A 25,836-nucleotide genomic window follows, 5' to 3' on the forward strand; every position below is an offset into this window, starting at 1 on the left:
GCGGGATTAACCCACCATACCCGTAGAGCCAAGCACAGGCCCCACTGCATGGGGTGCTCTTTACGGGCAAAGGAGCTGAGGTTAAAAACCTTTCCGCAGAACCTCCAGCCAAATCCGGACAAGTAAAGGGCCGCAACCAGGAACAGGCTAGGCAATAGACAGAAAGGGGCTCTGACAAAGTTGTAGATCCCCACTGGTGGGGATAGTGACATTAGTGCGTTTACAGCATATCTGATTTACTTGCTAAGGCAAAATTCGCTAAGAATGAGGCACTGGGACCTGAGTGGAAAGCTCCTTCGCTGCGGTGATCCCTGACAGGCTCATTGTAAAGTAATGAATTTCGTGGACACTCAGAGAGAAAAAAATAGCTTCGAATGCTACGGATCGATGCTGCGCAGTGCAGAGACACAGACTTTGGTGTCTATGAGCTGCGCTCAGGTACCGCGCAGAGCCCAGCTGCAATCTGTCCTTTTGAAGGCCGGCTGAGAAGTCGACCCAGGCCCGGGCACGGCGCCAGGGTGCCCACACTCGAGCCATTTGGAACAGCCTGGGTTCAGGCGTTCCTGTCCAGGGCTGGATCAGGAACTTCCCACCACCTGCTCCAGGGACTCGGGGGTCTCTGCAGGTTGACATCCATCCCAAGGAAGTAGAGCAGAGCTGGTCTGGGGTTTTTGTGGGAGGTGTTTTGTTTTTTTGGTTTAATTTTGTTTCGTTTTTTACATTAGACAATCTCTCAGGTTCCTCTCTAGGGCTGAATTCCCTATGTGCAATAAATAAATAAAACCAAAACAAACAAACAAACAAAAAGGGAAAACAACAAGACATTCCTTACAGTCCCATTTTAGCTCCAAGTTTATGTGATTCTGTACTACCAAAATTCAAAGCCCGTGGATTCCCCCAACTATACAGATGTCCCTTTACCAGGGAAACGTACGTGGAACTGGCAGAACAAAAAATATCAGAAATCAGGATCTTGGGAGTAAAAGAACACTTAGAAACCACACAAAGCAGAAATAAAGAACCAACGTGGAATGTATCCAACTTGAATTAGAAGCAACATCTAAAATGACAGGTTCAGAAAAACCTGAACAGAGCCTCAGGCTGGGCTTGACCCGGAGTCCGCAGGCCCTGCCCTCTTGCGAAGGTGGCTGGGTCGTTGGGTCTGGAGAGGAGGCAGTGGCGAGGGAAGAACCTCAGGGCCAGACCAGATGAGAAGGGAGAATATTTCACTCGTGCACTGCAACGGCGGTAGTCTCTCGGGGACCGGGTGAGGAGCAGACTTAATCTTCACCATCTACATCCTTGTGCATCTTTTTAAATTAAACACGTGCATCCATTCACTCATTCAAAAGTAAATGAATAAAAATGCATGCTATGCCAAAGTAAAATCCAGAGACAATAAAAAAGACTAAGATAACTTACAATTTCCCCTAATGAAGTGTCGTTTAGAGCCCTAAGGGGAAGATGGGGGGGATGGGCTCAAGCACGTGAAGAAAACAACTAATCAACAAAAGCACATGGTTCTGGCCAAACTGCACCTCCCTCTGCCCCTCCTGCCCTCCCTCCCTCTGAGTCCTCAGGCCCAGAACATCTCGTTTGTCAGGCTCATCATCATTTGCCGCATCCTCTCCTGTGTGCCCAGTATCTTGGGCTGCCCACCAACCACAGGTGGCGCCCCCAACTCTCTGCCTGTAATGTATTGGGGAGTTCAAGTGTTCCTGTCATTTCCCCACTTGAGCAAGTGTTTCCCAAAGTTGACCACAATGGTACCTTCGTTCCATGTGCTCTGCTCACCTGACTCTGACATGGCTCCCATGGAGAGATGAGATCTGAGTCTCCTCCCCTTGAATCTGGGTAGGCTTATGACTACTGCAGTAGAGACACTCGTGACCTCAAGGCTGGGTCACAAGAGGCTTCTACCTGGCTCTCTCAGGACACTCATTTGGAACCCTGGGGCCCATGGAAGCAGCCTGACTGCCCTGCGCCCACCATACTGGGAGGAAGCCATGCCAGCCCTCAAGAATGTCCACAGAAAGAGAAAGAGAGGCTGGTCCCCATAGCTCCACCTCCTGGAGTCCCAGCCGACAGCTGCCTGCAGCCTCACCAAAAACACTAAGCCAGAATCACTACCAGCCAAACCCTTCCTGAAGTCCTGGCCTACAGGATTCCTGAGAGAGAATAAAAGGATTCTTATTTTAAGCCACCAAGATTAGGGGTGGTTGGTTGAAAAGCTCTATGTAACTGATAACCTGCCTCTAAACAATGGAATCCCCAAGGTCTAGACCCCATCTCAAACTCACCTCAGGTTCCAACTGCTTACTGTTTTTTTTTTTTTAAGTTTATTTATTTGAGGGAGAGAGAGAGTACATGTGCACACAAGTGGGCAAGGGGAGAGAGAGAGAGGGAGAGGGAGAGGGAGAGGGAGAGGGAGAGGGAGAGGGAGAGGGAGAGGGAGAGGGAGAGGGAGAGGGAGAGAGGGAGGGAGGGAGGGAGGGAGAGAGAGAGAGAGAGAGAGAGAAAGGGACAGAGAGAATCCCAAGCAGGCTCTACACTGTCAACGTGGAACCCGATGCAGGGCTTGAACCCATGAACCACGAGATCATGACCCGAGCTGGGATCAAGAGTTGGACACTCAACCGACTGAACCACCCAGGCGCCCCCTCCTCCCTGCCCCCACTTCTCATTGGTTTTGAGGCACGGAGCCTGGCCAAGCCCTGGAGTCGAGCCACCAATTCCAGAAATGTGTTTAAATAAATTCATTGTGTCTGCCCATACTTGACTTCCTCCCAAACAATCCCCACTGATGTCTGCCTTCCTCAGCTCTCTTCCTGGCGGGGGGGGGGGGGGGGGGGGTCCCTGTTCTTCTCTGCTACCTCAATGTGGACCGTCTCTAAATCCTGTTGACTCAGTCACTCTCAGCCCCTCCTGTGGCCCCCTCGGGCAGCCATACCTCCGTCCACCTGCTACCCTCTGCACCTGGCCCGCCAGCCACCTCCCAGCCCTCATCCCTCCAACTCCCCACACACAGAGCAGGAAGGACTATTTTTTGTTTTACACCCACAGTGTTCCAGAAAAGACTTATGGCAGCTTAAGCACAAAGAATTCTCAGCCTCGAACACTGTGATGGCCACCTCTTTTTTGGGCACTGAAGTATATCCCCCATCGTTCCAAGAATCAAATGACCAGTGCCTGTTGACGGGGCCTCCGCCTCCACCCACAACACAAATGCAAACTCAGAAGACTCCAAAGCCCTTCCCGGGAATGGCTCTTTCTCTGCCCCACACCCAGCCAACTCCTAGTCCCTCCTGAAGGCCCAGCCCATTTGTCATCTCTGCTGCCAGGCTGTCCTTGCCCCCTGGGGCAGCTCGCCCCACACTCCTCTGCCCTGCTAGCCTCCGGGCAGCTGAAGTCACAGCCCCCCTGTAACCCATCTCTGTGGGCCCCTCTGCACTTCAGCAGCAGGTACCCGGTACATGCTTGCAGGAGGAATCAATCGCTCATTCTCCCAGAACCCCCTTCCTAGTGCACCTCCACTCCAAAGAACAAGCCTCCCCACAGGTGCCTCACCACCCTCCCCCCACCCACCAGCCCACCTGAGGCCTCCCACAGCCTCCTCCAGCAAAGGGGAGGGGCCCTGCCCTGCAGACAGCCCCACTCCATGACCACCTTCCCTACACCAGCTTTACGGTTCCTTCCATTCTCAGAGGTGCTCTGGGGAGCATGTGTTCAGCGATCCAAATCTCCACAGCTTGATTTTCATGCACTTCTGAGTTGGCCCTGGTTCCTCCCTCTCAGGCCTCAAGCGCATCAGGAGGAAGGCTGCTGACAACTCTTCCTGAGCTCCCAACAGTCTGCATGCACTTCTGCCTGGAAGAAATGCTGGTCTCCGGGATGGATGAGGCCACTCTTAGCATCCTAGGTCTTAAAACTAGAAGAAGTATTGGCACCGCTGGATTCTCAGCTTCTAGAATGGTGCCTGGTACCTAAGAGGAGCTCCAAATATTAGTTGACTGAATAAAAGAACGAGAAGGTCCCTGGCCTAGCCTGGAGAAGGCATGCTCTGCCGGGCCCCCTCTCCACCAGGCACCGAGGCCTGAGAGGTTGCAGGATTCGGCCAAGGTCAACCAGCAAGCCAGGGACGGAAACTGGCACCCCATCTCCTGCCTCCCGGCACATGGCCCTCCTTCTGCCCAACCTCAGCTTTCTCACCACCCACCCCTTCCATGTTCCAAAGACAGCATCTCCACAAGAAGTCCTGGCCAGCATCCAGGAGTATTTTTCTTCCTGGCTTTAAAACCAACTGTGACAAATGGCTCTGCCGATCTGGGCCATGAGGCTGAGCAAATGGGACTGCGATTCACACTATTAACTTAAATCCTACTCGATGTTATTTCAAATTAGGGCATTTTAACCAGAAATTACAAAAAGCATTGTTTGGCGGGGGGAGGGGTGCGTTGATAAGTTTCCAGCAGATTCATTTACAAATCTACTTGTTCCTGGCCACCCTTGGCAATCACAGATTTTTCTACCCACTCCCTTTACTTCCGTCCACACAAAGCCCTGACTCAGGGATGTAAAGAATGATTCTTGGGGCCCCCTGGTCTCACTGCCCCCTAAGCCTGACTCCCCACACCTGTGGCTCATCTCCACTGATGGCAGCCCAGATGGAGAAGCTCTGTTAGAAAGTTCTTCTTTACTCTGAACTGAAATTAAGCTCAGGGGTCCTGGACACAGGACGAGCCCAGCCATTCGTCTACCCATTCAGTGGGTAATAACTGAGCACATTCTAGGCACGAGACACTGAAACAGGTACTAAGGCTACGAGAGATGCACAGGAACCATCTTGGTGCTCAAGGAGTTTGCCATCTAGAAGCTCTGAAGCTTCTCCTCTCCAGGCTGGACAGCCCAAGATCTTCCCCTGTTTCTTCTAAACAGGCTCTGGTTTGCCTCTGTGCCTCCAAACGTGTTACCCAGAACCTCATGCCGTCCCCCACCTGTGGTCTGACCGGCATAGAGCAAGCAGACCACCACGCTGGTTCTAGACACCAAATTTCTTTCTGTGCAGACAAGACAGCTTTGTTTGGTGGCCACACCACACGGTTGGTACCTGCCAACTACAACCTGCCGTCCTTCCCACAGCCTCCCCCTCTCACACTTGTGCAGCTAAGATTCCAAACCTCGCCTTTAGCCCAGTTCTATCGTAACAGAATGCAGAACATCAGCCTACCTAGTTTTTTGTCTTCCTTACCATCCAACATATTTGCTGTCTCTTCTTGTTTTTAAGTTCTTTAAATGACTTTAGATGAGTTATGACCTTCACCTTCATCAAAACTCACCAGAAAAAGTGCAGAATGGTCAAGGACAGAACCCTACAACACCCTAATCCAGCCAGAGAACTATGAACAGGATGCTTGGGCACAAGACCTCCGCTTGCCTGTCCCGCCCACAGGTGCACTGCATCACCATGCCTCTTGCTGGCACACACAGTAGGCATTCTCAGGAAATGCAGTTTGATGCCAAGTCCTAAGCCATTCCGCACATATTAAAAATACAACTGAATTTGAAGAAAATGTGTTATTCCCAGGGGCTCCACTCTGCCAGTCCCTTCTCGTCTAAATACCTCCACCTTGGTCTTCAAGGTGTCCAAATCCCAGGCCCGCACCCCCATCCATCCGATCCCCCCCGGTCCTTCCAAAATTTGCCAATAGGCTTTGCTTACAATGGTTTCCATCCGCCTGTGTTGGTGACTGAACGACAATAAGGACAAAGGAGGAGGAAGGAGGGAAGGAAGAAAGGAGAACGAGGAAGGGGGAGGAAGCAGGAAAATAACAATAGCGGCACCAGCTAGTCTCAGCACTGAGTCCTGCCAGGCCCTGCTCTAAAGGCCTCACGTGGGGCACAATTAGCCCTCACGACAACGTGAGGTCGGTGCCTTTCTCACCCTGTCTGCAGATGAATGTGGCGCCTACAGGGTAAGTAATCTGTCCAGGGTCCGTACTCTGAACCGTTCTACCTGCATCACTGCCCAGGAAAAAGTAACAGGGAGGGGGATGGGCATGGGCTGAGGCACCAACCAGATAAGGAGCTAACTGCACAGGGACCATGGGAGGGTGGGGTCAGCCTGGGGAGAGGCAGGGAAGGCATCTCACGGAAGTCACCTTCCTCTGAATCTCGGGAAGTAAACAGGAGTTAAGGATACGCAGCCCAGGGACAGGTATAGGGAGGCACTCATCCACACGTGAGGGCAGGGCACACGCAAAACCAGAGGACAAAGGGTGAGTTTGCCAAGAGGACTAGTGTGGGCTCTGGCTAAAAGGCCAGGATGAGCACAGGTACACGGAGCACAGCTGCAGATGGACAGGCAGGGACCAGGCCTCCAAGATGTATGTCTTGGTACAAAGATGGGAACTCCATCCTGCGTACATCTGGTCACCCAGGCCTCATTCTCCAAATCCTACCTCCTCCGGGACCATCTGTCCTACTCCGGTGCAAGCCTCAGGCGTGGAGATGGGTGCTCAATGACTGCAGATGAGGGGAAGGAGACCGCATCTAGGACCAGACTACATACAGGGAAGGAAGGGTCCCCCTTTGCCCCTCCCCCACGCTGCTCCCACCTTCTCCAAAAGAAGAAAGGAAGCACAACGTAATTGCTTCTTCTATAACTTGTTAAGTCAAATCATTAAGGCTTCATTACTTGGCTTTTTCTAACTGTCAATATAAGTGTCTGGAAAATACGTGGAATCGTGGGCCTCTAGGAACCTATTAAATTTAAGGGGATCCACAACCCACTGTCATCGAATGACAAAATATGCATTTTCTCAGGAACGGACACGTTGCTTAGTCTAGATGCTAATGACATCATGCGACAACAGGAGCCACCTCACATTCAGAAGACTGAAAATAATTGCACGTTTCTTTAATTTTTGAATGAAGAAGCATATACACCTGTGTCTATTCCAGGACTGTCAAGTCCTAATATTTTGCCACACTTGCTTAATTTTTTTTTTCCAAGGAAGTAAGCCCTAGAGATGCTGCCCGTGTCTGTATTTCCCCCTCCTCAGTCCCATTCCACCCCCGCCCCCACTGCAGAAACAACAACATCCTGCACTTGGCATTTATCACTCCCGTCCGTTTTTATGCTTTTACTATAGATGTATAACAATATAGAGTTTCTGCACATTTCAAAATTGTTTAAAATGTCATCACTGAATGCACTTTGCATCTTTTTTTTACTTGACAAAACATTTTTGAGAGTAATCTCTGTTGACATCTGTCACTCCAAGTGCATTCCTTTTGATTGTTGCATATTATAGTCCCTTGTATGAATATTCACTGTATCTGTTACAATTTATCTATTCATTTTCCTGTTGATGAATGCTTAAATGGTTTCCGACCCTTCACTGCAATGAATATTCTTGTAATTGTTCATCTAAGGGTATCTTCAGTCACGCTACGCGCTGCCCAAATCGCTCTGCAACACTGGCACACCAATTTACATTCCCAAGGTCAGGGTTTAAGTGTTCCTTCTGTTCCAAGTCTTTGTCAACTCCCTGGTATTGTTTGGCTTCTACATTTTTCACCAATCTGATGGGGACAAAATGTTACCTCCTTGTTATTCTGAAGAGGGATTTTAAATGCAAACACAAATTACTGAAAAATGCAGCCTAATGGACAAGAATTTTCCACAACACATGGGCAGATAATAAGTGTTCCTTGGGTTTTCTGGAAAATAATACAGGAAGGGTAGGAAAGGGAATGAGGGTACAGATAAAACAAGACTGGCTGTGAGCTGATAACAGCTGGAACTGGGTGATGGGTGCGTGGGGGTCATTATCCTACTCTCTTCACTTGAGTATACGTTTGAAGTTTTCCACAATAGGAAATTAAAAAAAAGAAAAAGCAGTAGCAGCATCCAGAGCAAAGATAAACCTCAAAGAAACAAGAGCAGTGATCACGGCAGAGGGCAGCCTTCCGAGAGGGCAGAGGGCAGAGCTAAAAGGGCAGCAGAGGACAAAAGGAAGCTTGGAGAAGGGCTTTTGAATTGTGTTATTATGATTTAAGTCAGAAAAGTTAGGAACGGTATTCATCCAATTAGTGTTCCTAAAATGTTACCAGACTTTTAAGTACTATTGGTAGGATGGTCACCATTAAAAACCACCCAAGATGCTGTTCCATAGAATTTTACTTCGAAATAACGGAACATTTCGTGTGTTTTCATTCTTCCAAATTTGTCTTTTAACAGGTGCAAGAATTATCTTTTTAAAGAAAACTTCAGAATGAAAAGAAATTGGTCCTCAGGCTTCTGGTTCTGATGTCTGGAATGACTTCCGTAAGGTAAGAGTTCATATTGCACATTTCTGAGGGCAACTTTACCCTTGATGAATAATATTAGAATTCTAGATGCCTCCAAGCAGCTAGAGCCAGGAGGACCTGAGTCCCTATGCTTAAGGGGCAGGGGTCCAGGCCCGGGATATGAAAGATAAACCTAAAGAAACAACACAGTGGGATTCAGGGCAGAGCAAAATTTGACCAGGGAGAAAGCTAAAAACTCCTGTTGCACGGGGAGGAAGGAAGAGCATTTTGCTCAAGTGGATAAGAAAATGTGGAAAAGGAAAAGCCTCCGCCAGAATTAGAGCCCATGGTTTAGAGCCAGGAGCTCCAGGGCTGTCGGGGAAGAAGTGTCCTGAGTTGCAGGGCGTGGTGGCAGCAGGCAGAACCCCTCGGGGCAGGAGGCCCACTGCACCATCATCATTCACTGCTGTGTGCTGGGCCCTGAGAGCTCAGGGTGGCAGACGTCAGCGGGGGCCACCAGGCCACCTGCCAGGGAGCCCATGGCAAACAATGCTCAGCGAAGGCATTTTCAGGCTCCTCTGCATAGTGTTGCCTTAAATCATCCCCCGTCTGGAACCTTCCCCACCCCACCACCACCTTCCCCTGCAGCCTCCACTCCCCCCAACTCTGCCCCTGAAGCAGTTATTCATTAGCCACAGGGATTTACCTCCCAGTAACAACAGAGGCTGCAAACTCTCTTTTTGGTCCAAAAAGCACAGTGAGAGGTACTGGAGTTGTAGAGCCTCATTCGCCAAATGCTACGCGAGAGCTCCAGAGTCAGATCATCCTGTCCCACTCCCTTGTTCACAGAAAAGGAAACTGAGCTCAACCTGTGCAAGGACAGGACAGTGAAGAGCCTAGCAGTCAGGTTCCCCAGCTGATCCTGCCCTCCCCAAACCCGCGCTCAGCGTTCTACTCCGTGACACCAATGTTTCAGACCAGAGGACCTGTGCTTCCTTCATCAAACAACACCTGTCAGTATCACGTGGCCATGTCACCTGTCACATGGTTAGCTCCTGACAAAGGGGCTTAGAGAACTCATGTCTCCGGATTCTCAGATTAGAGCTCCTGTTCCTCCCACAAGGCTCCCCAAGGCCCATCTTCCTCGGCAATCCAGCGACTTTGGTACTCACAACCCTGGGTGACCAAGAAATCCCACTTGCGATGGACACTCATCGTGTGGCCTTCAGGGGCCTTGACTCACTCCCCTGACCATCCTTTGTGTCCTTGACTCCTGGCTGCTCAGCAGCGGCTCAGTCCTCTTTTGTGCATTTATTACTGTCAGTCTGTGAGAGCAAGCAGGAAGTTTCCATGCCCCAAGCTCTCGGAGGCCGGCCTTCTCAGCTGACAGCGCCCTGGGCCAGCCTACCCCAGTCACAGCGATCCCAGAGGACGGCTGGAGGAGGTGGCTTTCGAGTGTCAGGGCAGTGGCCAAGGCCAAGTCTCATGACATTACGTGTGTACACAAGACACTATCCCATGGACAGTGCAGCTGACCCTTGAACCCCCCGTGCAATGTGGACCATTGTCCCTACTCCTCAGTGAGGAAGCTGAGGTCCTGAAAGGTCTGATGATTCACCCAAGGTCAGGAGTTAGCAGGAGTCAGGGGGAGGGCAGGAAACCAACACTTTCCATTTCAAGGGCAGGACAGTGAAGAGCCTAGCAGTCAGGTTCCCAAGCTGATCCTGCCCTCCCCAAACCCGTGCTCAGTGTTCTACTCTGTGACACCAATGTTTCAGACCAGAGGACCCGTGCTTCCTTCATCTGGACCCCTACCAAAGAACACCTGTCAGCGGTCCCCACACAGGAAATGCCACCACAAATAAAGAAAAAGGTGAACCCAGCCACATGCTCCTCAAACTCCTTTTCTCTATTTCCCCAGGAGCCACACCAAGGCCAATGATGATTTGACAGCATCCCTGTCCATTTGGGACTGCCAAAACATCAGGGACCTTAACTGGAAAGTAAGGCAGGAAAACCGTAGTCACTGGGCACCTGTTAAGGAGAGCCCCAAGCAGTGACTCCAAATTACGAACCGAGGTGATGGCAGAGAAGAAAGCCAGCGAAGGAGGCTGCTCTGGGCTGCCAAGGGCCACCTGGAGAAAACCTCTCTAATATCAGCTGGCTCCAAATGTTAAGACTTTTCCAGAAACCCCACATTAAAAGGACAGGCTCTGTAACTGGTTACTATAACCTAGCCACTACACGAGCCAGCTATGGAACCAAACATACCTACAATCAGTTGACTTGAGGGGATATTACCCTTGAAAACATGGGTGGGTCTCAGCTACTCTGCTGAAATCTTCAAGAGGAAAAATGGAAGTTTCCCTAGTGAAGAAGAAATCAAGGCTCAGACTACAGGGTAAAATCCTGTTGAGTTTCCAGTATGCTGGCCTTCCCTAGAGACTTCAAACTTGCCAACCACAGAACCACAAGAATTATTCCAAAAGTTAAATCTCTGTATGTGTGCCTGTGTGTATACATATGCATGTCTGTACATATATGTATACATACATATATATGCGCACATGCATACATGCATATATGTTCGTGTTATAAACGTTTATGTTCTCTTTCTCAGGAGAACCCTATTTGATACTGATTTTTGTACCAGGATGGTTCTAGAGGAACAGAATCTCAAATATGTGTTTTCCCAAATGGCTCTGGGGTTTCTAGAATTCTCTAATCTGAATAAATATAAAGGCAAACAACTCTTTAAAAAGAAAAAGAAGAGGAAAGGAAAAGTGCAAGCTCAGTACACACTAAAGTGATTATCAGCCAGTAACACCACAGCAGCTAGTGACCCTATGGGATGACTGGAAAGGCCCCAGGTTAGAAGTCAACTGTGCTAGTCCCCCTTCATACTCTGCTGGTGGGAAAGGAGGATGGCAGAGCCACTGGGGAAGACAGTCTGGCAGTTTCCTATAAAGTTACACGTAAACTCACCGTATGACCCAGCAATACCCACTCCTGGTATTTATTTACCCAAGAGAAATGAAAGCCTATATCCACACAAAGTCTCGTACACGAAACAGCAGATTTATACTAGCCCCAAACTGGAAACAACCCAAATGTTCATCAACGGGACATTCTGTCCATCACAGAATGCGATCTATCTGTACATGCAAGCACATGGATGAATCGCAAAAGCATTATGCTGAGTGAGAGAAGTCCAATTCAAAAGGCTTCATACTGCAGAACTGCATATGGCCGACACTCTGGCCAGGACAGCACTGTGGTAACAAACACCAGATCTGTACCTGCTGCCTCTGAGGGTGTGAGGAGGGAACTTCCGGGGGGCAAAAGTACCACTCTCTATTGATTGTGATGGCGGTTCACACCAACATCCCTCAGCGCTCATGGAACCATACACTTAAGACTGGTGAATTTCTGTTGCATGTTAATTACCCCACAATAAAGCAGATTAGACCAATACTGGGCTCCTTTTCCTTAGCAGGAAGTGGTTTGTGCTGGCCGTGACCTGGAGAAATCACACAACCTCGCTGTGCCCCGACTGCCCCATCTGGACAAGGGGTTGCATGACAGTCCTCTGACCCGAAACTGCAGGGATGAAGTCAGAGAATGTGTGTGAACACACAGACTGGACTGACTTGGGGGTTAAATAAATGTCAGCTTCTGCTTCCCTCTTCAGTGCAAAGGAGCCACCCTACCGATCCATAAACCTTCCGGGTCAGGGGTCAGGGATGCACCAGAGGGCTCGGTGAAGACCAGGAGAGCAGGCTGTAGCCTGAGTGGGACACAGGGTAGAGGGAAGCCGTGGATATGGCTGCTCGGGGGCTGGGTGGGGGGTGGAGTGGGGAGACCGAGAACAGCACAGAGGGGGTGGCAAGGGCCGGACAGCTGTGGACCGTTTTGCTCAAGGCCAGCCTGGCTGGGGCCTCCAGGCCTCTCATTTTGCCTGCCTTAATGAGAGGTCGTGCAAGTGCCTGCCCACAACTGCATCATCTCCTCCTGTCGCCAGCTTAAACACAGAGTGGAGCTAGAGCAGGACAAAGTCTCCTTTATAAAACACTGTGGCTTGTTCCCACTGCCGTTTGAACCCTTGGGCTCTGTGACACGGAACACCAGCTTCGGCCACTCCCTGCCACTTCCCACAGGCGCCAGGACAGTGCATTCCCGTGCCTGGCTCCTGGGTAAATGCCATTATCATTGCCTTCAGGGGGAGCCGGAGACTTCTAGGGGCTGAGGTCAGAAAGCATGGACCCGCAAGACTCCTAGGAACTTTCAAAGGCTCGGAAGCTAAAGGTGCCAGTTCTTTAGTGTGTCTCGTTTTACTTCACAAGTTCCTCTTAGCACAATACGCTGACCGGCCGCGACACGGGTAGTTTCTGGCTCATAAAGAGCACAGGCGAGAATTTCCTCAAGTCACTGGAGGAGAGTAGGAAGGAGGCAGAAAGCGGCCACTGAAGAGTATTCGCAGGATACCAACGTCACCAGAGGCAAAAGCAAGTGAGTTGTCAGTGGAGAAATCTAGAGGAGGGAGACGGCGAAGTCTGGACAACAAGGGAAGGGAGGGGAGTAAACACTGGGGTCCCTTGGGTCAGGAGCCACTGCCACCAGCAGGAAAGTCCGGCACTGGCCAGCCTACTCTTGCCTGTGGGGTCCCTGTGCTTCAGGGGATGCTATCCCAGGTAACACGGGTATCCATTTCCCCAAGCCCCGCCCCCCCACACCCCAGCACGCCAGCCAGCAATAAACAACTCACTTCCGCAGGACACTCTAAACAGATACTCTAGGATTCCTTACGCTCAAATGCCAACGCACATTCTTTCCATAAACCCCAGCACGGTGCGTGAAATGACATCAACACCGCTCCCTGAGAGCACTGGAAAAGAACGCAAAATGGGGAAATCCTGAAGAACAGGCAAGAGAACAGGAGCTCCGACAGAAACAGGAGCTTGAGCAGATAGAGGAGGCTGGAAGCGAGGCCGGCTGACACACCGCATAAGCCAAGGCGCAGAGGCAGAGGGCTGGCGGGTGGCAAAAGAGGTGGGGCAGACAGGCAGGCGAGCCCCAGGGGGTAGGGCCCAATCAATGGGGTGAGGAAACCCCCTCAGAGCTGTCGCGGCTCCCGATGTCAAATGAGGCCAAGGCTGGTGGACACTCCGCGGCCAGTGGATATGTTCAACGGCTCAGAGATTCTTGGAGCCCTGCTACGGTGGCCTCGCCCAGACTGAATCAAGAACGGCAAGATATCCTAAGGAATGTGACGACAATGTGGTCCAAAGGTCTTGCATTAATGGCTCAGCAACTATGTACTGTGGCTTAAATCCAATCTCCAAATGGCCAAGGCAACCTGCCACCAGTCAGCTGACCAGGGAGGCCCCCCGGTCCTAAAGGACAACTTCCGCTGAGCATTTACCAGGCACCAGGCACGTGCCAAGGGCTCTCTCCCTAGGGTGGCCCCATTCAATTCCCCACTAACCCACATGAGTGGCTCCTATTGTTTTACAGATGAGGAAATAAATGGGAGCTTAGAAGAGTTAAGGAGCTTGCCCCAAATCCTACTGCCGGCTCCCTAACAAATGCTTATTGAATGTGGCCTGGCTAGACAGATGGAAGGATGACTGGAAGGACAGATGGACAAAGGAAAAGGCCAGGCTGACAGATGGCTTTGGTGTCATCTCCTCCTGGGACGACACGTGGACCTTCTAGGCCTGTCAGAGGAAACAGGGAGAGCAGTGGGTGAGATAAGGGCGGCTACCCATGAACAGACCGGTACCCACAAATACTCAGGACACCTCGGTTTCGTTGAAAGTGGAAGACAAATTTAAAAAAACGTTAGACAGAGGAACGGTCCCTCCATGTCGTTCAGTTTTCAAATTCATAAAGACAAGCCCGAGGGGCCAATGCCTGGCTATCCCTCCGTCTGAAGGCTTTTCTGCTGGGTCTCCGTGGGCCTCCGAGTTTCCAGTTGGACGAGAAACGGAGCGCACCAGAGATCGCACCCGGAGCAGGAGAGGCGCCTCACAAAGGCCCTTCCCCTGCATCCAGCTCTGCTTTGTTTAAGGCAAGATCAGATTCGGCATCTGCACTTTTACTCGCCGCCTGACGAAAACCAGATGTCAAATGCCTCCCAGCGCTTCATCAGGGCCCCTGCCCTTAGGAAAATAGTGTGAGTCAGCCCGGCAAAATGAACCCGGCCGGAGCAAAGAGTGGTCTGGGCCCAGGGCCTGCCTTGCTCCACACACTCCCGAGCCTTTAAGAAAAGGCACATTTCCAATCTTCTGAGAAGAGGAAGGTTAAAAAAACTGGGCTTTGCACCTCGTTCTTAGCTTACCGTGGAGCTCTGGAACTTTTTCCTGAAGTTCCCTGTCTAGATCCACCAATGACTGAGACGCTCAAGCTGGTCACCAGTGGATACCGGCCACCGAAACATTCCCCTACACAAGCCACTGGACACGCTGGTACCCCTGGAGAGAGCGGCCGTCTCCCTACCACAGCTCGTGGGCAGGGAGCCCCTACCCTGGAAAGCTAAAAGGCTTTGGTATTAGAGGCAAGAAGTAAACTCACCCTCCAAGACCACTAAGCCCCGGAGGTAGAACGAGAGGCAGCCGGCGAGCTCTAACCCCTTCCACGCAGACCTCTGAGCAAACCGTGTCAGAAGTAGGTGCTGAAGCGTCACCTGAAGGCCACGTATCACCTGGACCCTGCACAAGCAGCAGGGAGCAGCGCCACTCTGTTACAGCTTCAGGTCTGGCTTCCACCACCACGACTTCCCGGCCAAGGGCAGAACAATCAAAGTCTTACGCTGGAAGGAGGCCCTCCTCCCCCTGTGACCGTATCCGAGGCCCGTGGCCCTTGCCCCCCAGGATGCTTGGGCCTGGGGGGAGGGGAAGGGGGGGAAGAAATGCAAGAATACTGGTTCTTAGCTGCCTCCGCCAGGAGATGACACCTGCCACTTCCTCACCCATTTTACTGTCTAAGAACAGGCACATGACCCCACAAAACTGTGCAGACCTGGAGGGCTATGCGTGTATCTGTGCTGCCCCTGACACATCATCATAAGCCCTGGCCTCTCGTTCCCAAGGCCTGACCCATATTTTCAGATGAATTCAAGGTCCCATTACTTAGGTCTTCCATCATTACCTCCAAGCCTCAGTGGCAAAGACCAGACAGCATCGTCCTAAAATCGATCCCCTCTTTCAAATGTCCATTTTATGTCATCACGCTCAAACACTCAGAGGCAGCTTCTAGATGTCCCCCTTTCTCCGCATTCAATCAACCCGTCCCTCAGCAGTTCCTTCACTCCTTTACAATTTTCCTCCGATATCTTCCTCCATTCTCCTACTGCTGTCACCTCAAACCTCACCACCTATAACCGAATTATTCCACTCAGCTTTTGCTGGCTTCCCTTCTAACCGACCCGGCACGTGGTGGCCTCCCCCTCCCCCTCAAGGTCCCCATTGCTAGCTTCTCCCCTGCTCACAACGCCTCTCACTGCGTCCATCAAGGGTCACCTTCTAAGCCTGCAGCTCGTTGTGCTCTAGAATCTGCCTGTGGAATTAGGACGTAATCTCGCCGTCCTCCGACAGCGCCTTGGCCACTCCTGTCTCTGCAGGTCTGCTCATGCCATCCGCTGCTCGGAATGTCCTCCTGCTCTTCCCACACAAATCCTAATCCCACCTCAGGATCCATTCCAAATACAATCTCCTTGCTCCGGCTTTGCCGGCCAAGGGACTTCCCTCTCTCCCTTCTGGCTCACCATGGGGCTGAACGCTGGCTCTGAATAGTGTGCCTGTGGATGATAAGCTGAACCGTACTGTTTTATGAGAATAAATCCTTATTTCCTGCTCCTTTGAGGGAGAGTCTAATACAGGTTGCCGTCAACTATAAGTAGCCAAAAACAGCAACTCGACTGGCTGCAACAGTGAAGACAGAAAGTATGGAGGCCAGGCTGTCAGTCTTTAGTGGTTCTGTGATCAAGGACCCTGGTTCCTCACCTCTGAGGGCTCAACAGACTTCCTTTCCTCATGGTGATAAGATGGCTGCCTCATTTCCAAGAATCTAGTGGAAGGAGCTGTCCTCCTCCTGTGTGTGTGTGTGTGTGTGTGTGTGTGTGTGTGTGTGTGTGTGTTCTGAGAGAGAGACAGAGACATCACCAGTGGGGGAGGAGCAGAGAGAGGGAGAGACAGAATCCCAAGCAGGTTCCACGCTGTCAGTACAGAGCCTGACACGGGGCTCGAACTCACGAACCTCGAGATCATGACCTGAGCCGAAACCAAGAGTTGACGCTTAACCGACTGAGCCACCCAGGCGCCTGTTCTGTGTTTCTTTTTAAGAGAAGACATTTTTCCCAGAATCCCCACAGCAGACTTCTCCTCATATCTCACTGGCCAAAACTCTGCCAAACGCCCATGTCTAAACTATGGGCCTTTATGACTGGCTTAGATCAGTCGACTTTCATTCTGGAGCTGGAAGCAGGGTCACTTTTCCTTGAGTAGCACAGAGAGAGAGGCATGACCTTCAAACCAAGTCAGGGCTCCGCCATCAAGAAAAGAACGGCTGCCACGTAGGCAACCAACGGCATCTGCCAGAGGCAGGGACCGATGTCACATATTTGTGTTTTCCTAACTTGCCACCCCCATCCTGTGCTGGCACATAAGGGTGCTCAACAAAGAGCTGTGGAATTGAGCTGAACTAGAAATTATCCTGTGGGTGTGAGAAAATAGCATGATAATAGAGTGGACACAATTGGACATTTGTGCAGAGAAACTGGAGAGAAGGCCAACAAATCCAAACAGATGCAAAAAAAGTACTTAGCAGAGGAGGTTTGGGGAAGCTTCGGTCCAAGCCCTAGGCTGGACCCGACTCCCAGTTCCACAGATACGGAGTAGGCCACAGGCCAGAGCACCAGGCTTCTCCCAGCAGGGCCCAGCTGGGCCTTCTCCTCAGTTCAACCCTTGCCTCCAATGGGCCAGCGATCTACAGCCAGCCCACAACCCATCAGGCACAAAGGAGGCTCACAATGAGGACAGTCAGTGCCTAGCAAGTAACTGGGCACTTCGTGGGCACACACAAGTGCGTTGAATATGAGAACACGTGAGGTCTGGGCCGTAAAAGCGAGGGCTCCCTCTGACTCTGGACTAAAGGGACAGGTCTTTCCATTGCTGATAGGTCTCTCCTCCCTCCTTTCTCCGGGGCCATCCCGCTCAGATCTCCTCCTTCATGTCAGCTTTTCCCACAACCTCTCCCAGATTCTCTGGGCTGCTGACAGCACCTGAGCCTGGGAAACGTGCCAGGAACTGCACAGAAACCATACCAAACACACGGCTCCGAAGTCCCATCGAGGCACCCTATCTACATCACAGGTCCCTGAGTTTCAGCTCTTTGAAATTTTAAAATTCCTTTTCCAGTAGGGTAGCAAGCATGTCCTTGGCTGAAGAAAACCGTGTGAAACGCAGCATGCTCCCAGAGTTCATTGATTACAACGCACAGTCAACATTCGATACATATTGACTCAACAACTAGTACGTTGAACCATATGACGCTGTTGACATTCAATGGTTTCTGACCTACTAACGTGGCAATGTCACACAATTCAACCTAATATCTACTCCACGCCAGGCAAGAGGTGAAGGAGGGGCTTGGGATGCCATGATCAACAAACAACACACAGACACAATCCCTGTCCCGATGGAACTTAGAGTCTGGTGCGTTAGACCGCTAATTAAAAAGTAATACACCGTTCAGCTTCGCTACTATAATTAATTATACGTGTACTTATTTGTGGACTTGCTTGATTTCTTTGCTAGCCTGTAAGCTACATAAGGGTGCTGGCTGCTGTCTTTTCTATAGAACACACTGCCAAGCACACAGCAGAACACATTAGATAGTTGTTAAATTTACTAATTCATGTTAAAATACACAAGTGCAGGTGCTGTGGAGGAATTGGGGGGTAAGGATCAGGGACTCCACTAGCTTGGAAATTCCAATATTGCTAATAATGTCAAATTAGGTCTTCGTGAAACAGGTATTTATACCACATATAATTGACCGGCAGTGTATTACACAGGGTTTCATAGGGACTATTTAAAATACTTAAGAGAACAAACTGTTTTCAAGCACAATCCAGTTTTTCAGAAACTCCATTTACATAAACAATTGGTGCGCTAATTGCAAATCATTCTTATTTCTCTCCTAAAGCAGGATCCCCTAAGGATCTTTATTAGGCGCTCGATTAGCCTAGTTTGAGTTACAGTATTTACTTAAAAGTAATAACAGCGAAGTTCTTGAAAAATATTTGGTAATTCTAACATTTTACTGATTCAAACCAATCCTCTTCGTTAGTCTATGTTGCTAGGGATTTTACCGTCACATTAAGACAAAGTACCGAAGTCTGAACCTGCAGTTCGCCAAATTCCTCTGCAGGACACTTCTGACAGCAAGAAACCGAGCCAACATCAGAAAGGGGTTGAAACCAGAAAATCAAGAAAGGACGATGTGAAAAGAAACTGTAATCCAGTTTAGTCTAATAAACGACGCACATGAAGTCACATTCCAATGATAAGCAGAGCACGTGAAAGTTTTAGGTCCTGCACCCCCGAACCTGTCACGGATCTGACATAATGTAACGTAATGACAAATGTCAGTGAACACCGTGGACCAGCAGGCCTCTTATCTACCTCGCAGCCTCTCCTTGAGAGCCAGCCCCGGCCGCACTGCACAGACACCAATGAGCTTGGACGGTATCTCCGTGCGCGTCTGGCCTCTCGTTCTCTGCACCGGCTCCAAGATTTGCTAACACACTAGTCACATTCACGGGGCGTCTTGAACTCTCTCGACATGGCAAATCATCAGCAGGCCCTGTCCCCACGCCAAAAGCAAACAAAAGCCCGTCGCCGGCAAGGAGGACACCCGGTCTCTCCGAAGGATGCCAAAGTCCCCATCCTGCCTCCTTTGCAGAACCCTGCAAATCTCCCCGATGCAGGCAGGATGAGCAAGGCGTGGGGGAGATTATGCTCTGAATGTCTTAAGAGATTAGTTACTTAAAATCCTCCACATGACTTCAGTCATCCCCGTTACAGATGACAGAGTAAAAGCCTACTTGATTAAAGCCGAATGCCTATACATTTGCAAAAGGCAAAATATGGAGAAGAAAACAGGAGTCAGATTACTGATGGGCACGGCATCAGCACCAGGACGTCAGGGGCTGCTGAATAAATCATGACAAGGAGGCACATGCAGTAATCATAGATTCACCATAAATACCGCAGCCCTCAAGGCTCTCATATTTACTTACTTTCCCCCAAAGCATAGACTGGATCCGGCCTTGTCCTCGAATGAGGCCTGTCTCTCCCCAAATTCCAAATATGGGAAATGACAGCTCTTCTGTGGCAGGGGTAAAAGTGGGAAGGCAAATGTTTGTATTACGTAATGTTTTAATTTTAAAACAAAGACTGTGTATGCCAGAGACTCTCTCTTCTGTTCGGGGCGTTTTCCAGTCCTTCTACCACTCTCCCCCAACCCAGGCCACGGCAGTCTTTTCCTCACCCCCAGAATAATTCCCCTTTAGGATAAAAGGATTACATGTGAGATCCATGAGGATCCTTTCAAAATACATTCAAGCCTAGAGGCACTTGAGGTCTCTGTGTCCTTCCTCCCTTCGAGAAGTCCGCTGAGGGTGTGTGAGGGGACAGCTATTCAGAAGAGTTGGATTCATGCAAGCGTGAGACAGGAGTTACAGATGCTGTTCCTCCAGCCAGAAAGGTGCCAGGACACCCGGCTAGGGGCCACAGCCCCCGTTCCAACAGAGGGACGGAGAAAGAGCCAGGCAAGGCGCTCAGATGTGATCTTGTGTTTCTGTAACGAAATAATAGAAGGCAGACGGCAAAACGGTCCACCATGCCATCTTCTGTACTAAAACATCAGAAGACATTAAGAAACTGTTCAGCACGTCATTTCCAAACAGCATCATAAAGAGGGTTGCCTGGTTTCGGAACGAGCCTAGACGGAATGACTCTCTACCTGCACAGTCACTCCCTATAGTTCATTGGAGACGTGTCCATCTGGGAAGCAGAATTCCCAACAGACCAGCCATCCCCAAACCAACACAAAACCACCGCGGAACAAAACCGATGATGACGAACGCCAGAAAGGCCTCCGAGAAGGATGGCGCCCTGTCCCAGACGCTCTGCGGAGCAGCGGCCACCAGCCTTGGGGTGGAGGGGACTCCCACCAGGCACAGTTTCCAACCCCGAGTCTCAGGGAACTGGTGGAGACAGGAGCAGCGCTGGTGAAGCTGCAGAGAAGTGGATGGATGCGTGGGGAGGGTCAGCCCCAGGTCAGATGACGGCACCTGGCAAGAGCCTGGATCCCACTGAGACAACCCACCAGTTTCTGGAAAATGGGGCCGACATGGAGAGGGCCCTGAGCTGTCCCCACAGCCTCTCCTCCCAAGGCTCTACTGGGAAGCAGGGAGGCGGAGTCCTAGGTCAGGGACGTAGCAACCTTCCCGCCAACCACACTCCCAACATAAGGGTGCGCAGGAGAAAGCCTCCTGTCTGACGGCAAGTATGTGACTGCTCTAGTTCTCTTCTGTTCCGGCTTTCTAGAAATTCAGAGCTAAGAGTGAGATTCCCAGTTCCCACAGACAGACAATATCCCCCGCAGTTAATCAGGGCATTCTACATCTCCAGGACTTGGGATATTTGTGTATTTTCAAAAGAAAGAATCTGCCTTCGCTGGGCCACCCACCCCAATCTCCCCCAATCACTGGTACTCCTCTTTTAGTCATCAAGGGCCCTTTGTCACAGCCAATGGGATATGTGTAATCACCACTGCTAAAGAGGTGACAACAAACCAGGAGGAAAAGACGTTAAGTAACAGGAAGAGAAAAGATTTTGCACCTCAGGGACAGAAAAGAGTTCCCAAATGTCGGAGTGTTTTTAATTAATCTATTTATTAAGATTAAAAAATACAGATCAGGTGACTTCTTAGAACATGTGTCATGACTATACCTTTTAATTCCTGGTATGTGAGAAAACGGAACAATGAGCTGCTTGTAGCCAGCACTCAAATATTTGCTGAATGAAGAGATAAAGTCTTTTTTTTAATTATTTTCTTAATGTTTATTTATTGTTGAGAGAGAGAGATGGCGCATGAGCAGGGGAGGGGCAGAGAGAGAGGGAGACCCAGAATCCAAAGCAGGCTCCAGGCTCTGAGATGTCAGCACAGAGCCCGACACGGGGCTCGAACTCATGAACTGTGAGATCATGACCTGAGCCGAAGTTGGATGCTTAACCGACTGAGCCACCCAGGCGCCCCAGATAAATAGCCTTTTTAGGAAAGTGTTGCAAGTAGTTTCTAATCGAACAGTGGTCTTGGGATGGGCGGTAGGAACATCAAACCCTGCTGTTGAAGAAAAGCAGACTGGACATGTGAACCCAATGACCATCCCTCCAAAACGGTAACTATTTTAAAAATCTGGTGTAAAGGTGAACGATCCAAGAAACCTGCATGTGCTCCCAGGGATTTAAAGACAGTCATAACCAGCGAACCTGAGAAGTAACCCAACACTTTGAAATGATAATCTTTTTACAGAAACAGCTGCTTCTGCAGGGCTAGAGGAAAAAGTGCTCTTTTAGGTTAAGGTCTTAAATGTCTGGTAGCCAGCAACCTCAGTGGCAACATTAGTCCAATTCATTCTACATGGAAGAATCACTTGGGAACTGAAAATGCAGGAAAACTGGGGCACCTGGGGGGCTCAGTCAGTTAAGCATCTGACTTCAGCTCAGGTCATGATCTCACGGTTCGCAAGTTCAAGCCCCATGTCAGGCTCTGTGCTGACAGCTCGGAGCCCGGAGCCTGCTTCCCATTTTGTGTCTCCCTCTCTCTCTGCCCCTCCCCTGCTCACACTCTGTCTCTCTCTCTCTCTCTCTCTCTCTCTCTCTCTCAAAAATAAATAAACGTTAGAAAAAAATTTTTTTAAGAAAATGCAGAAAAACTTGTCCAGTTTTCCCCCTAGTTAGTCTATGAACAAATAAAGAACTTGACTGAATTAGACCCCAAACCCAATATTTATGCTTGTCCTCTTAACAAGTTTTAAATAGGCTTCATTTTCATTCAACATAATTTCAAAATTATAATGAAAACAGTCAACAAAATATGTGTGTACTCAATTTGTTAAATTTATGTGCTTGGGGAAAAAAGAGTCCGAATAAACAAGTCAATTATTTTCATTAAATACATTAAAATTTAAGGGCAGTGTTTTTATTATGACTCTTGCCTTAATACACCAGGACAAAATTATTCCACGATATAGCTATTGAATGAGGCTCACTACTCCCCCACTGATTTCACAAATTACAGTTCCAACTAGCTATAAAATAACCAAATCAGTTCTGATATGGCCATAAAATTAAGCCTGAAAAAACAGTGAGGCAAATCACCCCTTTAAAATCAAGTGGTTGAACAATACGTTCTACATGATTCCATTTATGTCAGAAAAAAAAAAATCTATATTTGCGTGAGTATGCATGCATAGAAATTATAGAGAAAGACCTGGAAGAATATATATCAAACTGTCAAGAACATATATCAGACCTCAATAAGGGGCATGGGGTGGAGAGGGGAACTTTCACATTTTACTCTCTGTCTGTACCGTTTAGACTTTTTACAACAGAACTATATTCCCGTGTTACCTCTGTCAACAAATTAAAATCCAAAAAAACAAAGCAAACAAATATAATCTACCTTCTGAAATTGAAACCAATCTCTCAGGACCTTACTTTTATTCAACACGTTACCCTAAAGCACCGTATTTGCTGTTTTAAACTACGACTTAATTCAAATTAAGTCTTCAGTGACATTTAAGATTGATGGCATTGTTACATCTAAGGCGTTGTGAAGTTTCTCTGCAAGTCTTTAAAAAAAAAAAAAAAAAAAAAAAAGAGGAGTAGGATGTCCCTGGACAGGACAGGTGTGGTTTGACCTGTAGCAATGGATACTCAACTCCAGTCTCCCGCTCCTCTTTCTACGGAAAGTCGCCCTAGCAAAGTCAATCGAGGTCACCAAAGCAACCAATTAATGGCAAACACCATCGAGGATATCCATGTCCCCTGGGGTTCTCAAAGTAACCCGTGGGGTTGTCAGAAAGCCGGCCACCTTGGACATGTCAAAACACCTAACAATGACAACACTTCCCCTATCATGGAGACACAGGGCTAAGACCGAACAGGCAAGGCCACGTGGGTCCTTTGGTCGTGGACTCAGCAGAGTGCCAGATTAATTCTGCTGCAGAGCTGAACTACATCACTCTATCAAGGGTGAGCAGCCGTACTGGTTACCGCATAGGAAAAACAGATTAATTACCACTTAATGCTGACAGACAGAGGATTTCAAATGTATGGGGCTCCTGAGGGAAGGGAAGTTCATAAAAGGGGTCCGTGAGAAGGAGGTCAGCAGCCTGCCTCATGACACATCTCTGTCACCAACACACCACAGGCAGGATCCGGTGCCCTGCGGGCAGAGACGGCGTTCTCTGAAGACCCCATGAGAAAGGAGGTATGGACTGTGCTCCAGAGAATGGGAAAATGGGTGTTACAAACAAAAACAGTAGCAAATACACAAAAATGACGCCAACTTAAGGCAATGCTGAACATGCTCCCAGACATCAAGGCATCATAATGGGAAAGGACACACAACTGGTATTGGATCTTTTGCCCCATTTTAAGAAAGGAAGGCCTAGGGACCTGAAAGTCAAGGGGGAGACGCCACCACTAGAGGTCGGGACAGCAGTTTCTTTGAGTTCACAGTTTTGTCAGAATGTCGTTGCCCTGGTTTTTGATGGGTACATGACAGCTTGTCCTTTGGTGCAGGAACAGGTCCCCTGGACCCCCACCTCCGGCCTTCTCTTGCCAGTGGTCCTCCGGGTACCCACTTACAGCTCTCTGGTATCTTCCTTCTGTCTCAGGCCCAAATATCCACACTTCATGCCGACCGCTCCAATTCTTACCAGCCAGCGCACTGACATTCAGGCTCCTCCACCCCTTGAGAAGCCTTCTCAAAGCAGCCCGATGTGCCCAGGGTGTCCTTCACCCCACAATTCTGCCAGGACCTCGCTCTCCCATTACTTAAGAAATGTCTAACATTCCAGCTTTTCCAGAAAGCCTTTCCAGACTGACCACTCATAAGCTACTCCAGCCTCAATCTCCCTCCTGGACAGAGTTTCCTCACTACTCCTGCTGAGCCGAAAACAAGAACAAACTTGCCTGGCCCCTCCCTCCCCAAAGGACACCCGTCTTCCATCCTCAGAGAGCACAGACTATCAATGTCTTCCTCTCCATTTGCAAAGTGATTTACCATTTGTTTTACGGCTGGCCTTAGATGATCATCCCCTAGGAGACAGGGACAGGGTGGCGTTCAGCAAATCCTGGGTCACTGGGATGACAGGGAATAGGGTATTTGGATGAATTTAATTAAAGGGTTAACAGAGGATTAGAAACTTTGCTTCAACTCTCGTTATTATAAAGCCTGTTATAAAGGCTTTTGAAATACATCTGACCACTTTCCAGCCTGAGTAGAGTTAATATAATTTAATCTGTGATTTAGGATCTTACAGTGCCCTGAGGCTCATCATTCTCTTCTGCTACTATAATTATAGATGCGGAAGATGTAGAGACTGGACTGACGGTGCCCTGGAAGCCGATTTCGAGAATAAATCCTCGCTACCGCGTCTTGTGAACTCGGCCTTTCGGAAAGTGGAGTTCAAAATAATAGAAACAAAATCCCACTTAATTGGAGGTTCCAGTTAAGGGAGGTCCATCGCCACGGTCTTTGTTAAGTCCCCACCACTGTGGCCCACAATTAGCCACTTAATAGAACATTCCTGATGAAGGAACTTGGCAACATGTGATTTTCTACAAACGTAAGCTTGATTTTGACGCAACCACTCATTTCTTTGAAAATCAAGGGGCATTCACACACAGGTGTCCTAAATTTCCTTAAATTAAAAACCAACCCTTCACGAAGAGTTAGCTGTGCTCACTTCCAAGCCGCAAAGAAACAGGTGTCCAATCATAGCAAGTGAGGAGCTCCCAAAGGAACCTCAAAATATTAATCAAGGAGCCATAACAGAGGAGGCACAAGGCCGGGGACCATGGGAGGCCAGCAGTGAAGCCACTTCATTCAGTTTCTAGGTCGGGGCTCCGCCGAAGTGGTCTGCCTGGGCCCTAGGGGCTCAGTCTAAGCCCAAATCCCAAATGCATTACAATCGAAGCCAGTGCTCCGTGTCCTCACCATCCCAGATGAACTGGACCCTGAAGACCCCTGACAGTCATTTCTCTGAACCCTAAAGGGCCACTCTACCACCATTATGACCACAGACTCCTCAGCACCATCAGGACTCTACTGAGAATGGAACGCTCCCCGCGTGGAAACCCTGCCCGTTTCTGAAAGCCAATAAAGTCCTCTCACACGGCATCTTCCCAGCAACCGCTGCCTACCCTGAACTTTACTTTGAACTTCACAGGGGTCCGTGAACGG

The 25,836-nt window shown here is 49.5% G+C and overlaps 1 protein-coding gene across 6 annotated transcripts in view; it reads right to left on the bottom strand.

Annotated features, from left to right (window-relative positions):
• The window catches only part of IGSF3 (immunoglobulin superfamily member 3), a 93,496-nt gene that overhangs the window by 60,838 nt on the left and 6,822 nt on the right, over window positions 1–25,836 (bottom strand). Inside the window, exon 1 of one of the 6 annotated variants that reach the window (XM_045033336.1) lies at window positions 9,465–9,522. The exons of the other annotated variants lie outside the window; for them this stretch is intronic. Within the exon in view, the coding sequence (XP_044889271.1) occupies window positions 9,465–9,507 (43 nt within the window). The 5' untranslated portion in view covers window positions 9,508–9,522. Of the gene's footprint in view, window positions 1–9,464; window positions 9,523–25,836 lie in introns of those variants that run through there. 6 annotated transcript variants of the gene reach the window in all.

Source organism: Felis catus, chromosome C1 (genome assembly GCF_018350175.1).
Source record: "Felis catus isolate Fca126 chromosome C1, F.catus_Fca126_mat1.0, whole genome shotgun sequence".
Taxonomy (NCBI): Eukaryota; Metazoa; Chordata; class Mammalia; order Carnivora; family Felidae; genus Felis; species Felis catus.